Here is a 17463-nt window from a genome sequence, read left to right on the forward strand (position 1 = left end):
TTGACCTGAATCAGGAGCACTTCATAAGCCCTAAACTCTTCAGGCTTGCCAGGCTTCAAAACAGAGTGATGCCTCTATCTGTCCCTGAGGAAAACTCTGGATGCAACCTGGCTATTGAGAAGTATGTGTATGTGATCCTAAAGTCAAGCAGCACCCAAGCCAACCAACGTTGTGAGAATGCTTGTTCTTGGACTGGCACAAGAAACTGGTGCCAGAAACAGAGTAAGAGGCCCAAAGTACTTGTCTTGGTCTTTTAACGTTAAAGGGGTGACCTAAAAGCTCTGTAAAAGTGATTCATAGTACGTTAGATTTTGTTTGTTTTTTGTTTTTTCCGAGATAGGTTTCTCCTTGTAGTCCCAGCTGTTCTGGAACTATCTCTGTAGACCAGGCTGGCTGCCTCCACAGTGCTGGGATTAAAGGCATGCGCGGCCACCGCCCAGCTTTAGATGTTTTTAAATGAAAATGAACACAACACTCAACTATGAATAAAATATAAAAACTCCAAGGGTGGGGTTCGTAGTAGTGTCATGTGGAGTCATTACTGGAGCTTTTGGATGAAGGGAAATTGGTGATACTGGTCTTCTAAGCTGTATACCAGCTTTCCGGCCTCCCAAGCCTTTGGCTAAACCATTTAGTTAAGGAATCCCAGAGGTGGGGCCATTTGCTGGGCTTTGTGAGGCTCCTCCCACCATCCACTGACCCTGACACCGGTGATGTGTAGGTCTACTCTAGTCCTGGCATTTCAGAGCTGGATCACAGAAATTCTTTTATGTAAAGCAACTGGGTCCACAAAAACAACAGCAGGCATTTACTGAGCTCTAAGTGTTTACAAATACTCTTTCCTCACTTTGGCCTTGTGGGGTGTTATTTCCTAGTACTGGTGGGAAAACTGAGTTATGGAGCACAGTGATTTGCTCACAACTCCGCAGCAAGTAAAACATTAAGAAAGAAAATCAGACCCTGTCAGTTGGCCCGCCAAAGCACTGGGCACAACCACTTAGACAAAAACGTGACCCTTGTCACACGGAGCACAACAGAAACATTAAAAATACAAAGAACAACGCCAGCAACAGAACCATCACATGCGATTCACGGGGACCCTCTGTATTTATTGAATTTCGGTAATATGAGAGTAAGGCTACCCAAGAGGGGTTCAGTATCACCGGATGGTGTACCTGTCCCACTTCTTCTCGGGGTCGTACGGCTCCCAGCGGCTGGCAGGGAAGATGTGTTTGTTCTTCTCGTACCAGCTGCGTAGCACCACCTTGCCCGCGTGCGACTCGTCTTTCTCCATCGTGGCATCGCTCAGCAGCCGCACATCGTCGTGCACATCGAAGCTGAAGAGTGGCCCACTCTTGCCCCGCGCCTTGGCCACAATGAAATCGTAGAAGGTGTGGTAGTGCGGCAGGATGAGGTCCTCCTTGACATACATGAGCTGCTCCACGCCTGCCACGCGCAGCTCCCGGAAATCCCTGCGCAGCCCCTGTAGCGCCCTCTTCAGGAACTGCTGCACGGTGCTGCCCTTGCGCATGCGTACGGTGCGCCGGTGGCCCGAACCATCCCAGTAGCTGAAAGTGATCTCCACCTCCTCGCCCTTCACCTTCTCGCGCTTCGCCTCCCACTCCTGCCTCAGCTCCTCGCGTAGCCGGTTCTCCTCTTCCTCCCGCTCGCGGTCGGGCAGGAAGCTGGTATCCACATCGGGGTTCTTGCCCAAGTTCTTCTTGGCCCCACCACTGTGGGCCTCATTGCCCTCGGCCCTGCGGCCATCCTCTTGGTCGCCGTCATCTTCCTCTTCCAGAGTGAAGGACAGGTTGGAGATCTTCCGCTTGCGCTCGCGCCTTCGCTCCTTCTCCCGCAGCATCTCCAGCTGTAGCCGGCGCTGCTCCAGCTGCTCCCTCTTGGCCAGTTGCATCTCCCGTTCCCTCAGCAGGGCTTCCTGCTTGGCCTTCATGTCATTCAGGGTCACCAGGCCCACCGTACTGGACTTCAGCTCGGCCTCCACAGCGTCGTAGTGTGCTGAGAACTTCTTGTCCACCTTTGACTTCATGATGGTCTCCTCCGCGATGCGCTGCTTCAGCACCTCCATCTGCTCCTTCTGCTTCTCCCGCTTCTTGATCAGATGCATGGCCCGGCCAGCCTCCCGCATGGTGCCCTTGTACTGCGCCATGCCTGCAGCTCAGCACAGCCCCTAGGTCCTGCCCAGTCTCTGTCTCTGGTAGCCTTCTGGGTCTGACGTCAGATTCTGCAGCTAGGAACAAACAAACAAAACGGTTGGGAATCAAACCCACACAGCAGCTTCGTTAGTGGTCTATACCAGCACCTTGCGATAGAACTTCCTCTCTGTCAATGATTCTGTCTCCGAGGTGACCCCGTGTGGTAACTACCGACCACATAAGGCCCTTGAGCACGTGAAAAGCAACTGCTATCACCAAGGGAGCAATTTTACTTCAAATTGAGATAGCTTTGTGTCACAACTGTTCAGTGTGGGTTTTGAGGAGGTTGACTCTACAGAGCAAACCTTTATTCCACATGCTGCCTAGGTGTCTGCTCAAGCATAGCCATGCCAGAGCAGGGCACAAGAGAGCCTGGGCCTGAGCTCGTGAGTACTGGCCATAGGAAAACTGGGATCAAGAGGAAAACTGTGTCTTCTGATGAGGAAGGTTGGCCCTGCAGGATAGATCTTGTCCTTGTTGCACCACCCTCCTGCAGGACAGGGAAAGAGTTAATTCTTGGGAGCTTTCCCTACATGCACCTCCCTGGAAAATGATGATGCAAGCTGAAGTTCCCATTAATGTTATGGTCATGGCAGGACCTGACCAGTTTCCATCCCTACCACAGTTTTAGGAACGATTTCTGCATGGAGAACTAGTTGAACTCACCTAAAGTACACAGAAGCAAATGAATGCTGGTCTCTCCCTCCCTTGCTGTGAGAAACAAGACATCAGAGGAACTGCATGCAGCAGAGGCAGGCTAAGTAAAAAATGCCTTCTCTTCGCTTCAGCCAAAGCAAAAGAGAGACCTCCTAATTTAATGGACTCAACTTGAACTGACCACTTTCTACTAGTACCAGTTCGACCCTCCTTACCCTTCTAGAGCTTCACCATTACTCAGTGGATTCTCATTCACACCCATGCACCCCATGACAACTAACATCCCCTAATCCAACTCTTCCCATACCCCAAACTAGTCCCCCATGCTCTCTGGAACACAGTGCATTGGCAAACTCATAGGACATCCCCTTTAACCTTCTGGGAGTAGACTGAAGCCAGGTCTCCTCTGAGGACACCATTTCTCCATGTAGCTCCATATCAGTGTTTTCTCTGACTTTCTACATCATACCAAAAAAAAAAAAAAAAAATCTAAATGTGAGACATGTTTCGTCACCATTTCAATAATACCTTTACTTTCTTTGATATTGCAAGCCGCTCTGTAGCTTATTCTGCATCCTGGCCTGCTAATGCGGTCACTGCTTGAATTCCTCATCCTGCTAAGTCCTTGGAAATCATCAGCATATACTCAATTGCTGCCTTTTTCCATCCCAGCCCATTGTTATCCCAGGTGTTAGCAGCACAGCCCACCCAGCGCCTTCACCTCACTTACAATAACCTCTTCCTTGTCCACTCATTCTCCTATCCACATGGTAATACCTTAGCTCTTATGACAACCAACAGATTCATCTTAAGTTCCCCACATAGTTCCTTTACATTCGTGTTCTCTAGTTCTCTGGATTCCAACTGCCCTCTGTTAGCCCAGATCTCCACATCCAAAGGCCCCCTGCACTTGCCCATTATCATCACACCCTCCTATACTTCTGTGCTTCCCACCCACCAAGGATCAAACTTCTCTCTAATGCCTTCACACCTCCTGCCTGCTGAAATTCTAAGAAACTCTAATCTTGGCTAAACCTGGAGTATCTCTTAGCCCTTACACCCAGGTAGTTGATTGACTAAGAAAATGAACAAGCTGTTGGCCAGCTTCACTTTACAGCCATGACTTCAGGCCTCTATGAGGACTCAATACCACTTAGAAACTGCCATACTGCCACAATGTGTCTGCTGTCCCACTCTTCAAGACAGAGATCTCATTCCTCCTCCATCTCCACTTAACTCCAGATATGGCTCAGTGGCTGGGGATCCTTTTATCCTACACCTCTTAGTTCTTGTAGCTATTATTTTATACCAGAATCCTAACCTCTCACAAATGTCATGACACACAGATTGCACTTGCTTTGTTAGATCAATTTAACACAGCACTTTCTCTAAATATATTATCTGGGAAAGAGGTTTCTAAACTCAAGTTAACTGTGGAAAACAGGTATCATTGTAGGCAGATTTTTCTTTAGGCTGCCAGCTCATGAAAAATGACATGGGGACTTATTATGAAAGCTCAGCTGTGGTGATATTATGTTCCCCAAAATATTGTGCACCCTAATAAACTTATCTGGGGTCAAAAAACAGAACAGCCACTAGATATAGAGGCCAGAAAATGGTGGCACTCACCCCTTTAATCCTATCACTTGGGAGGCAGAGATCCATCCGCATCTCTGTGAGTTCAAGGCCACACTGGAAACAGCCAGGCATGGTGACTCACGCCTTTAATCCCAGGAAGTGATGGCAGAAAGCAAAAAGGTATATAAGGCATGAGGACCAGAACTAGAGCTGGTTAAAGCTTTTAGGCTTTTGAGCAGCAGTTCAGCTGAGATCCATTCGGATATGAGGACTCAGAGGCTTCCAGTCTGAGGAAACAGGATCAGCTGAGGAATTGTCAAGGTGAAGTGGCTGTGGCTTGTTCTGCTTCTCTGATCTTCCTGCATTCACCCCAATACCTGGCTCCAGGTTTGTTTTTATTAATAAGACCTTCTAACAATTTGTACTACATCTCTCTTTTTCTGAGGGGAAGGACGGCAGCAGCAGCGAAGAGTAAGAAAGGGTTTTTAGTATCAGCTCTTAGCTACTGCTCTGACCTCTTGGGCTTTTAACTCTGCATTTGGCTCTATGTTTCTTATTTAATAAGGCTGTTACGTCTACACTCAGCCTATGGCTTAGGCTTGTCCCAGTAGTTCTTGTAACTTAAATGAACCCATTGCTATTACTCGACCTGCTGCTTCTTGGCTTGTGGCTTTTATCTCTCCTCCTGCATGTCCTGCTTCCTCTGCACCCAGTGACTCCCCCTTTCTTCATCCCAGAGATCTGTCTGGAAGTCTCGCCTATACCTCCTGCCTAGCTATTGGCCGTTTAGCTTTTGTTAAACCAATCACAGTGACATATCTTTACACAGTGTAATCGAATATCTTGCAACATATCATAGCTTAACTGTAGGAACCCTTTAATCTGCTTGCTTCCAGGAAGCAAGGTCAGGGCGTATGTGTAAAGGGCAGAGGGAGGCAAAACTCCATCCTGTCTCTAAGATACTGCATCTTTGGCTTCAATATCACAATGTATCACGGAAACACAGCTTGTAAGTTTCACCAGACAGGACACCAAGACATAACAGAAAACAAGGGAAGAGGTTAGACACTTGTTTACATCAGGCTATGTGTAGTAGAGACCAAAAGACGCGAAAATACCCTGAGGACCTGCACCTGCTGACCTCTACCTGCTTCCATTCAGTGCCTCCCAAGGTCCAAGCCATAGGCTGAGTATCAAAGCCCCTTTGGGCATTGTTTCACATCCAAATCATAGTTTTCTTAGAAAAGTAAATGTTTTACACAGGTCAGGAATGGCTCCTTTAACTGTTTACTTGAAGCAGAGTATGGTCATGTTATTTTATGAAGGAAAGGGTAGACACTGCCAGCCATTCAGCATCTTCTTCCAACTCTGCATCCTCTTTCCAGCTTTTCCCATGATCCTTAAAACTGGTCCAAATCAGAGGAAGGATGAGCCCACTCTCTGCCCCTGTAGGCAGTTCTAAAACAAGCCTGTGAAGCAACTTGGCCCTTTGCCAGCTCCCTCCTCCTTTTCCCCCTACCCCTGATGAGGATTACTAGTGATCTAACACTACCGTGGTCTTGCTTTGACAAACTCAAAGCAGATGGCTTCTGTCCTTGGCAAGGGACAACATAAGAATGAAAGGTTGCTTACAAACTTGTATCTTCTCCTACCTTGGAGCAGTGGCAGCTGCTTTCTGGGATCTCTGTCCTGGGCTCAGCAAAGGCCACACTCCACATAGTCAATGCTAAGACCCAGTAGAACATTGTGAGTGTCAGAGGGATTGATGCACCTAGGAACTGCAGAGTTGGGTGTGGGAAATCCTGTTTCTGGGGCTATTCTCTAGGACGGCAGCTGTAGGGTTCACAATGAGATGGGAGATTACCCTGAAATACCAAGGTCTTGACTGGAAGTGGGTGGGGAATGATAGCCCAATCCACTCAGGAAATGAAATTCCAAGATATCAAGGTGCTTTAGAACCTAGCATTGACCTGGTGGGCAAGAAGGCTAAATACTCCTGGGAACCATGACTGTAAAAAAAAAAAGCAGAATTTACAACATCAGTGTGTTCACAGGGTTACTATGGTGTCTTTGTTCGTGTCAATAGGGACAATGTGCGATTTGACCCCATGTGAATTCGTTCCTTTTACTTTCAGTCATTTATTTGACAGAGAATTCCCTCAACCATTCAGAGCATTCTGAATGTCTACCTCTGTTTGCTCAGAGAACTAATACTCTGGAATACCCTAGAGCTTTTGCAAACACACAGTTCTACTCCGCGTTTCATGGAAAACAAGACTGATTAACTCTTTTCCCAGCTATCAGGACCCTCCAGGGACCTACCAGCCTCAGAGGAGTTTTGATATCATCTGCAGTTTCCTGTGTGTGTTTCACTTGGCTCATTGCTGTAGGTTTATGAACTGGCTGTGAACATGGAGGACAGTGCCCAGAGATGGGACCATTTTGCAATATGTACATAGAACAAAAAAATCCAGAAACTTCTCCTTGGACCAGTTCCCCCCCCCCCCCCCTTGGTTTTTTGAGACAGGGTTTCTCTGTGTAGCTTTGCACCTTTCCTGGAACTCACTCTGTAGCCCAGGCTGGCCTCGAACTCACAGAGAACTGTCTGCCTCTGCCTTCCAAGTGCTGGGATTAAAGGCGTGCACTACTCCTGCCCGGCTTGGACCAGCTTTTTACTGCATCCATTTTGACCACTTCGACCTTTCTATAGACTTGTCTTTTCCATCAGAAACTCCACTGTTTGTGGTAGCAAACTAAAAACCATTAAAAGAAAAGAAAACAAACAAACAAAAAATCTTGCTGGCCTTCATTCTTGCTACTCATCACTTTGATATGGGACTATATAAGAGAAAATATATGACTAGCTGCTTACAATTTATTTGGGTTATAATTGGAGATATGGATTTAGCTAAGGCTTTTTATCCCCCCATTAATTTTTACACATGCATAAAACACAGGCCATTCTTTTTGGTGTTTAGTTATGGAAGTTTTCACAAATGCCCAGGTGCCTGTGAATTTTGGCAGACTGTAGTCATTCCAGAAACACCTGTAGTGGCCCTGAGATCCGCTTTCCTCATGCCCCTGAGCAGAGTGCTGCCTGAGGGCACAGAGCTTGCTCCAGCCTTGGGGAGGCACTCCAGCTCTGTGCTGGGGTCCAGGTAGACACACAGCTGGAGCTGATAAAATCCTGAGCTCTGCCATTCTGTACCACCCCGACGTCCACACCCTGGCTGCAGTGCCACGTTCTGCTGTGTTCTACTATCAGTTATTCAAGTGAAACTCTTGGCTCAAGACTTCCTGTCTCAGTGTTGTGGCTGAAAGCTCAGTCTTCCAGACAAAGGGAGGAGGGATTGATTGACTCTTGATCTAGGGGAGATCTTGCTGGAGCTCTGTTGTAAAAAGCTCTTGGCAAACATCTTTAACAAAAAGTTAAGGAAAGTGAAAGTAAGGGGTGGAGATGGCTCAGCAGGTGGAACCCTGACGACCCACGTTCGTGTTCCCATGTTAAAAAAGAGCCAGATGGGCCGGGCGGTGGTGGCGCACGCCTTTAATCCCAGCACTCGGGAGGCAGAGCCAGGCGGATCTCTGTGAGTTCGAGGCCAGCCTGGGCTACCAAGTGAGTTCCAGGAAAGGCGCAAAGCTACACAGAGAAACCCTGTCTCAAAAAAAAAAAAAAAAAAAAACCAAAAAAAAAAAAAAAAAAAAAAAAGAGCCAGATGGAATGGTACAGGTCTCCAACCCAGCATTCCTGCAGTGAGAAGGCATGCAAAGACAGCAGTACTCTGTAGCAGGAATCTTAACAGGTCTTATTAATAAAAACAAACCCAGGGGGCAGGGGGGGGGTGTTGGGGATTTAGCTCAGTGGTAGAGTGCTTGCAAGGCCCTGGGTTCGGTCCTCAGGTCCCGGGGTGGGGGTGGGGTGGGGTGGGATGGGGGAGACAAAAAAAAACAAACAAACAAACAAACAAAAAAACCCAGTATCAGGTATTGGCATGAACGCTGGAAGATCAGAGAAGCAGAACAAACCACAATCACCTCACCTCGCCAGTTCCTCAGCTGATCCTGCTTCCTCAGACTGGAAGCCTTTGTGTCCTCACTGGAAAGGATCTCAGCTGCTCAAAAGTTACCATTTCTATATCTTCCCTTTTTTCAGAGCAGATTCAATGATCTACCCTTTTCTATATCCTCTTTTTTCTTTTTCTTTTTTTTTTAAACAAGAATCCTGATCTAATCTCCTTTGTTTAGCTTTTTTTTGACCATTAACAATTAACAATTTGAGCCGGGCAGTGGTGGCGCACGCCTTTAATCCCAGCACTTGGGAGGCAGAGACAGGCGGATCTCTGTGAGTTCAAGGCCAGCTGGTCTACAAAGTGAGTTCCAGGACAGCCAGGACTGTTACACAGAGAAACCCTGTCTCGAAAAACAAACAAACAAACAAACAAACAAACAAGCAGCAGTAAACCCTTCGTCCCAGGTAGCAGCATCACCAAAGTCACCAACATGATGAGAAGCAGCCGGTAACTCGGAGCAGCAACCACTGCCTCCATGGTCCCACTGTCACTGTTTGTGGCTCGGCCCCAGCCGAAGCTTCTCCTTAGCAAGTCTCCTAGGCTGGCCTCAAACTTGGGATCCTCCTGCCTCTGCCTCCTTCAGTAGATCCTATGGGTCTACACCACCACAACCGCTTGAGTGTAGCTCAGGCCTGAGCTGGGGCCCTCAAGGCCACAGGCAAGTAGCTTTTTCGCAAATTTGTACCCGACAAGTTGGGCGCCAGATATAGCAGGAATATTAAAAGGTCTTATTAATGAAAACAAACCAGGTGCCAGGTATTGGGGTGAACGCTGGAAGATCAGAGAAGCAGAACAAGTCACAGCCACCTCACCTTGCCAATTCCTCAGCTGATCTCTTTTCCTCAAACTGGAAGCCTCTGTTTCCTCATCCGAATGGATCTCAGCTGAACTGTTGCTCAAAAGTCTAAAAGCTTAACAGAGTCTAGTTCTTGGTTTTCACACCTTATATACCTTTCTGTTTCCTGCCATCACTTTCTGGGATTAAAGGCATGTGTCACCATGCCTGGCTCTTTCCAGTGTGGCTTTGAACCCACAGAGGTCCAGATGGATCTCTACCTCCAGAATGCTAGGATTAAAGGTGTGTGTGCCACCATTTTCTGGCCTCTATGTCTATCTAGTGGCTGTTCTGTTCTCTAACCCCAGATAAGTTTATCAAGGTGCATAATATATTGGGGGACACAATATCACCACAATACTCCCCAGTGGGTAAAGTTCACGGGAAGTTTGCAGTCAGCTCAGCAGCAGAAACAAGACAAAGATTCTGACTCAAACTTTAAGATGGAAATCGAGGATCAGCCCTTGACATTTTCCTCTAACCTCCACTTGAGACCAACCCCCAAACACACACACACACACACACACACACACACACACACACACACACATACACACATACACACTCGCTTTTTAAAATTTTACTTACAGTGAGTACACCTCTTTCTGTGTCCAGTGCTATGGATTTTAGCTTGTGCACAATCATGCACAATCATTTTCTCTTATCCTTGGTTTTGCTTTTCAGCTTCAAGGGGCTGGACAGGTAATTCAGTGGTTAAAATCATTGAATGTTTTTTGCAGAGGACCTGGGTTACATTCCTGGCACCCACAAAGCAACTCATAACCATCTGTAACTCCAGTTCCAGGGGGTCCAACTCCCTCTTCTGGCCTCTGTAGGCATTTGTGTGTAGGTGGTACATAGACATACATGTAAGCAAATCACTCATCTACATGAATTTTCTTAATTAAAAAAATTAATTACATGAACTCAACAATAGCCCAGAAAACATGAAATGGAAATTTCTAGAAATTAACAATTCCTATTTTTTTTAACTGTGTGGTGCTTTGCCATTCTACTTGATAGTTTTGTATGTTCCTGTTGTATTCTGTGGATAATTCCTTCATGTGACATGTGATCTACAAGGATTTCTAGCTTTTCTTTCAGGCCTGTAGGTGTCCTTTAGTTTTAATTTTGATCAAGTCCAATTTATCAGTTGTCCATGGATCATGCTTTTGGTATTTAAACCAAGGTCATAAAATTGGTTTCTTATGCGCTCTTCTAAAAGTTTTATAGTTTTCCATTTAGATTTATGATGCACTTTGAGTTATTTTAGAATTGTTTTGAAATTCCATCTAAATGCTGAACTTCCTTCAACACGGGCAATTTTAAGTAACCGGTCGGCCACCACAGTCAATCCTTCTTTCCTCACCTATCTTTCCCTCTGTCCTCTCCTTACTCCCTTCTCTCTCTCTCTTTAGGTGTTAGGGATCAAACCTTGGTTGTCACCCAAGGTACGCCATCTGTGTGCCACTGATCTACCACTCCAGCTCTGTTGTTATAATTTCTAGAAACAGTGCCTTCTCTGTGGGCTGTGACTTTATAGTGTCAATAGAAGAAATTTTGCCCAGTAGAATATTGACAGTGATCTCAGAGACCACAGAAGACAAATGGGCAACATTAGTGTGGTGGTTTGAATAAGTTATGGCCCACATAGACTCCATGTGTTTGAATGCTTGGCCCATAGGGAATGACACTATTAGGAAGTGTGGCCTTGTTGGAGTAGATGTGGCCTTGTTGAAGGAAGTATGTCACTGTGGGGTGGGCTTTGAGGCCTCAGAAGCTCAAGTCAATTTATTCTCTGCTGCCAGCAGATCAAGACCTAGAACTCATAGGGTGGTGGTGGTGCATGCCTTTAATTCCAGCACTCGGGAGGCAGAGACAGGTGGATCTCTGTGAGTTCGAGGCCAACCTGGTCTACAGAGTGAGATCCAGGACAGGCTCCAAAGCTACACAGAGAAACCCTGTCTCAAAAAACCAAAAAAAAAAAAAAAGAAAAAGAAAAAGAAAAAGACCTAGACCTCTCAGTTCTTTCTCCAGCACCATGCCTGCCTGCATGCTGCCATGTTTCCCTTCATAACAATAATGGACTGAACCTCTGAACTGTAAGCCAGTGCCAATTAAATGTTTTCCTTTATAAGAGTTGCCATGGTCATGGTGTCTCTTCACAGCAATAGAAATCCTAACTAAGACATTCAGCCAGGATGCTTGCCCCTGTCCATGGCACATGCTGAGATGTACTTATAACATTGATGTCAATGGGGATGACACCCATCTCTCCAAATGCTTCCATAAGACAAGTTAAGGTGCCCATTCTGACACAGGAAGTCCATTCTTCAACACACTACTCATAAGATATAGGAGTTTCAGAGCTTATTGAAACAGAGCTGTGCTTTATTTGTAACAAGAATTAACTACCTGAATTTCTGCCAAGCCAAGGGATTATCTATAATCACCCATGGGTTAGGATTAGGTCTTTGTGCCTTAAGTGATCACACACCTTGTCCTCCCTGGCAGAACTGCGACAAGCAGGATCGTGAAATTCTGAGCAGATGGAAGTGCTATAGTTTAATGGGAAATGTTCTCACAGACAAGTGTTTTGAAAGTTTGGTCTCCACATTGTGATTGGAACATCAGGAGATAGGGCCTACCTGGAGGGAGTGGGCCACTAGGCTTGGGTCCTTAGTGAGTAGGGGGCATGTTATATCTGTCCCTCTCTTGTCCTGCTCTCCTTCCTGGCCTGCCAGGAAATGAATAGCTCTCTTCTGCCACACGCTCCCATTGCTGTGATGTCCTTTCCAAGCAAGTGGGACCCAGTGACCACGGAACCCTTTGAAACCAAAAGAAATTCTTTCTCCGTTAAGTTGCTTCTGTTGAGTCATAGTTGGGTGAGAAGCTAGCAAATGGAGGATGTTGCTTACATCTTATAATTCTGAGATTACCGTTGTGACCACCAACTACAGCCATCATGTTCCCAGGGTTTGCACCTAAGAATTGACTGCATTTCATATGCTGCCAAAAGGCCTTTGGCAAAGTGCATATTTTTCCAGGATTCAACAATTTATCTGTACAATACTTCCCAAGACTGGACCAAGGATCTATTTGGCAGGACTGCTGATGACTAGGTAAGAACAGTGAGGTAAGTTCTCATCCTGATGACAGAATGATTGACTTGGGTTACTTCAGAGGAGGAAAGATTTATTGAGCCCTCAGATCCAGAGGACTGTCTGTTATGGCAGGGAGGAGAAGTGAGCCGAAGCACCTCCCATCAGCATGGTGAAGAGGCAGAAGAGGGAACCCCTGCACTGTGACCAGTCTCCCCACTCCACTCCACTCCCCGTCTCCACTCCACTCCCCGTCATTCCCTCTAGGTTCTCCAGCTCATGGGTCAGGGCAGGTGTCCCTCTGACACTAGTTGATCCTCTCTGGAAATGTCCACACACACACACACACACACACACACACACACACACACACACACAGGCATGGTATGCTTTATAATCTCCCAAGTGCTTCTCAGTTCAATCAGGTTGACAGCTGAGATGATTCATCACAGACGGGTTTTGCTAGGTCACCAGCCCCTTGCTGCTACAGCGCTCTCTTTTTTCCTGCTCTAGGACCTGAGTGTTTTACAGCTTCAGTGAGCATTTGACAACTGACTAAGAAATGCTGTGCCATTTGAGTGGTGATTCTGAGATGCTATTGGTATCAGCAACTCTAGGTGTCACTGTAAAGATACTCCCTGCCACGTCTTCGTTTTCAGTTCCCTATTTAGAATCCAAGTGCCAAAGTTTGCTCTTTACAAACCCCTAAAGGCCTGAACTTCTGCACTTGGCAATGAATAAAGTGCGGCAGAGGGGAAGTCATGCTGCCTGAGGTCAGAGGCTCCTGGTGTGCATACTAGGCTCTCATACTGACAGTAAAGCAAACTTGCTATTTGAGGAGGTCACATGTCTATTTTAAGCTTCAGGGTTGGTTGGTTGGTTGGTTGGTTTTCCGTCTGAACTCTTGCAATCTGAGACTTTCTGGCCCTTTTGATTTGGATAGGGCTAGGATTCAGCCAAGAGCATGGCTTCCCAACTCAAATTTTAAGTTCACCACAAGACATGGATAAAGAGAGCCCATGGCCTGTTTGTTAGTGTTACACCTCCATCCCGGGGAGCGGGGCTTATTATCCAGAGACTCCAAACTCCGGTTTGTGGAGCGAGAAATGCAAGTCCAATAAAACATTAGCTCATAGGGTCCAATTAGACTTTGTCCATTCACAACAGTGCTAACCCGTGATCAACTCAGTCCAAAGGTGGAGCCACAGGGCTGAGAATGCAAGGACCCAGGGGTGGCAATCGAGGAGGAGGAGGTCACGGACCCGAGCAGACAGAGCCTGGTAAAGCACTGGGGACCACTGCTCAGACTTTCCAAGAAGCCAGTTCTCAACAACTTTGGCAGGAACTTGTGCTGGAAGACAGCCAAACACATCTCCATTCACCAGGAAGTCCCTTTGAAGCCTCTCCATGCCTGGTTTCTTGGTTGAGGAAGCTACTTGCTTTTCTCTAACTTTCCAGGAAAGGGGAACTTTTTCCTTCCCTCCCTTCACACCTCCATGTCTTCCTCTCCCAAACATGATTGCACCCAGTACAGATTTCCTAGCCTGAATTTCTGCCTGATTTGTTCTCATTTAACTCTTTATTATAAAATAAAACTATTTTGGCACTTTGTAGAATATTTTGACAGTTTTGTAAAATGATCTCTGAGTGATCTTAAATGTGAGAAATAACTGTTAATATATAGGGCTTTCTTCATGGACTTTGATTTATGTTAGCATACATTTTAATGTGAATGGAATCATTCTACGGGCTGATAACTTTCAGCAATAGATGCTTGTTTTTGCCATAAAACTGAAGGTTCTGATCTTTGAAAATGGACTCAATGTATTTTGTCGCCATCTTATTGTTGACATTTTAAACCCTATACTAATCATTATTATACACCTCTGAGATAATCTTCTGGTGCTTACATTAGTTTATATGTATTATGTACTTGTAGTATGTATAATAATGATTATAGGTAACCATTATTAACTCGATGGCCCTGACTTTGACCTTAAATTTAGCCTCTTGTCATATGTTGCTTAAAATCTGTGATCACGTATTTTACCACCCTCCATTTTCTTTTGCAGTGTTGGGGATGGAACCCTGGCCTCATGAGTGCTAGGCAAGCATTCTGCCGCTGAGTGACACCCCAGATCCTTTTCTACTGAGATTTGTTCTTTTCTTATCGATTTACAAGAACTCTGTACATAGAGGGCACTAACTCTTAATCTGTCTTATAAGCTTCAACTGTTTTCCCCATTTGTTGTTTGTCTTTACTTACATTTGGAATTTTTACAATATAACAGTTTTTTATGTTTTCATTTTTATATATCTGACAGTCTTTGCTTTGATGAATTGTGAATTTTATATATGAAAAACTAAGTTTTCTATTTTCAGTCATTTGTTTCTTCACATATATAGTCTAGTTGGGAATCTGTTTCTGAACATATTGTAAGTAAATGATCTAGTTTCTTGTTTGTTTGTTTTTCTAAAAGAAGACACTAAATCAGGACAAGAATTTGGAATATTAGCCCAACCTGTTCCATGTCCTTTCATTATTTTTGCTACCAATGAGTAGCAGTAAAATTACCAAACAGGAATGATTTATAGACCTATAACTTATAAAATCTGTTTGCACACTAGCAGTTGAGAACCATTCTTTAAGCAGGCAGGAGGAACCTGCCTCAAACTGGCTTCAAAAAAAATGCTTAATAATGCACTTATCAGAAACTGTGCATGAGGCTTGATTCAGAAGTTAAGTGATTCCCTCCTCTCTGCTTCTCCTTAGGCTGGCACTCCTTAGGGCCGTAAGATGATTCTAGCCATTTCCAGGGGCCACATGCTGTCTTATTTGATTACTTAAGAGTTTGGACCCAGATCTCCTGACTGATTTCTCCTTATTCTGCCTACTTACTGTGGCCAAGGCAATGGTTAAAAGTGACAAATAGTCTCTTCAAGAAGTCAATCAGGGTCTGCACTAGAGCTGGGACAGCTAGAATAAAGAGCATGGCACACATAACAGAAAATCATTTTGATCAACAATATTACGGGCAAGAAGGAATTACAGCCTTCTGTTTTCTCTGAAGGTAAGATCACAGAACTGTTACCTTATAAGGAGACTATAACACCATGCCCCATGCCTCGAAGAAACTGCATTTCAGTCAGCTTTCCGTTATTAGAACAACATGCCTGAGATGATCAGCTTGTAAGGCGAGAGAGGTTGCTTTGGCTTATACTTCTAAGAACTTCACCTGGCAAATTGATCTCACTGTGGGAGCACGTAGCAGAGGAAGCTGGTGACCTCAGGACAGCCAGAAAGTAGAGAGGAAGAGAAAGAAATCAATGCTTCACAGTCCCCATTAGGTCACATTGCTTAAGCATTCCACAATCTAGTAGTGTCAATCTGGGACCAAGCTTTTAACACATTCCACTCCAGATCCAAAGGACTGAACTGCTAGATCCCCTAGGGACTTTAGGAAGCTCTCAAATAAATCTCAGCGCCATGGGATGGAGAAAGCATTTATCTCAGGCCTCCTGTTCTCAGCGGCTGATAGTTATTGTGTGGATATCGACAGTCCTGTGTGTCAAATTCATTGTCTCTGCATTGGAGAAGGCAGAGATAGAGGGTACAGACAGTCTCAGGTCCTCAGCACGAGGCTGCTTGGCTAGAACTGCCTACTGATGCCATGGTGGAAAAGAACAATTTAACAGACACACATGAGGTATTCAGTATGTGATCTATTATAAGCTAACAGACTTAAAAAGGTGAGGTTCTCATGTAACAGTTAATCTTGTCAACCAACAGGATTTGGAATTATAGGAGACACAGCTCTGAGGGTATTTTCAGAAAGGCATAACCAAGGAAGAGCTAATTATCCTTAATGTGGCGTTACCATGCCATGGACTTGAGTCCCAGATTGAGAAGAAAGGAGAAATACAGAAAGCCAGATGAACACAAGCACTTACCTCTCTTTCTGACCGACAGCCTTGTGTTCCCACTGCCACACCTCCTCATCCTGATAAAATGTGAGTCTAACAATCGGCTACCATAAACCCGTCCCCCTTCCTTAAGTAGCTTTTGCCTGGTATTTTGTTACAGAAGTGAAAAGTAACCAATACCATGCACAAGCCCCAATTTCTATTTTTCTAGTCCATAGTTGATAGCCCATGCCTGGATTATTACAACAATGCCTTTAAAATATCTTCATTTCTTCTAGTTTAATTACTCTGGGAAGCATCCCTAAATGGCAATAAAAGTGTTGATATTATATTACTGATAAGGTTCATTAGTCTCCTTTGCTGGCAAGATAATAATGGACAAATTCCTTTGCTTAACATTCAGCTTCCTTCACAATTGGTTACTAGAGTTTAAACAGCTGTACTTCTCACATCTGCCCCAGCTGGATTTAAGCCAATCCTCACCTTTTGAGATATGAGCCAAGATTATTCCTTCTGGTGCTTTTGTAGATATTGTTTGTTCTAACTGACACAGAAAATATGCAAAACATTGGCCAACTGCTACGGCAGGCTCTAACCAATCAGGAGAGAGGCTGGGCCAATCAGGAGAGAGGCTGGGCCAATCAGGTGGTGGTCATGTGTAACGGCTGACTTGGATTGACTGGTTGACTTAGCCCTGCTGCCAGTCTCTCCTCTCCAGCCAACTGAAATCTAATCCTTCCATAAAAATTTCCTGGATGGCTCTTGCTCACTTGGCCTCACTTGGTTCTTATAAATTAGTTACTCATTGTGTGTAGGTTGTTAATAAAGAGCTTATGTGATGCACTAGTCTAAAATACTGGCACTCTCTTGACAGAATGATTTTACTGCCTTTTCATATGATAACATTTGTGATCTAATCTACAGAGAAAATAGAAAGCTATTATTCCATCTTGCCTGTAGTAAGATTGATCAGAATAACTTTGATATTTTGGAAAAGTTTTTTTTTTTTAATTTCAAGATTTTATGACTGGTAAGGATATACATTTATAGAATTTTATTTCTAAATAAATAAATAGAAAACAAGA

At 45.0% G+C, this 17463-nt stretch overlaps 1 protein-coding gene across 7 annotated transcripts; it reads right to left on the bottom strand.

Annotated features, from left to right (window-relative positions):
* Positions 1–1083: 1083 nt before the first annotated feature.
* On the bottom strand, positions 1084–16969 carry Fam50b (family with sequence similarity 50 member B). 7 transcript variants are annotated; one of them, XM_059263193.1, is made up of 4 exons: positions 16862–16950; positions 15547–15732; positions 12002–12180; positions 1084–2248 (listed from the first exon to the last, which is right to left on the bottom strand). In XM_059263193.1, exon 4 carries the CDS (start codon positions 2165–2167, stop codon positions 1160–1162), a length of 1008 nt encoding a protein of 335 aa, XP_059119176.1. In that variant the 5' UTR covers positions 2168–2248; positions 12002–12180; positions 15547–15732; positions 16862–16950; the 3' UTR covers positions 1084–1159. The 7 variants fall into 7 exon arrangements, with proteins under 7 accessions (XP_059119176.1, XP_059119174.1, XP_059119177.1 ...); XM_059263191.1 differs by having other exon boundaries at positions 15547–15740; XM_059263194.1 differs by lacking the exon at positions 15547–15732 and having other exon boundaries at positions 16862–16969.
* Between the last annotated feature and the right edge of the window lie 494 nt (positions 16970–17463).

This window comes from Peromyscus eremicus, chromosome 5, assembly GCF_949786415.1.
Source record: "Peromyscus eremicus chromosome 5, PerEre_H2_v1, whole genome shotgun sequence".
In the NCBI taxonomy this organism is placed as follows: domain Eukaryota; kingdom Metazoa; phylum Chordata; class Mammalia; order Rodentia; family Cricetidae; genus Peromyscus; species Peromyscus eremicus.

Coding starts and splice junctions, on each gene's coding strand:
- Fam50b (XM_059263195.1), bottom strand. CDS start 2,167: ATGGCGCAGTACAAGGGCACCATGCGGGAGGCTGGCCGGGCCATGCAT.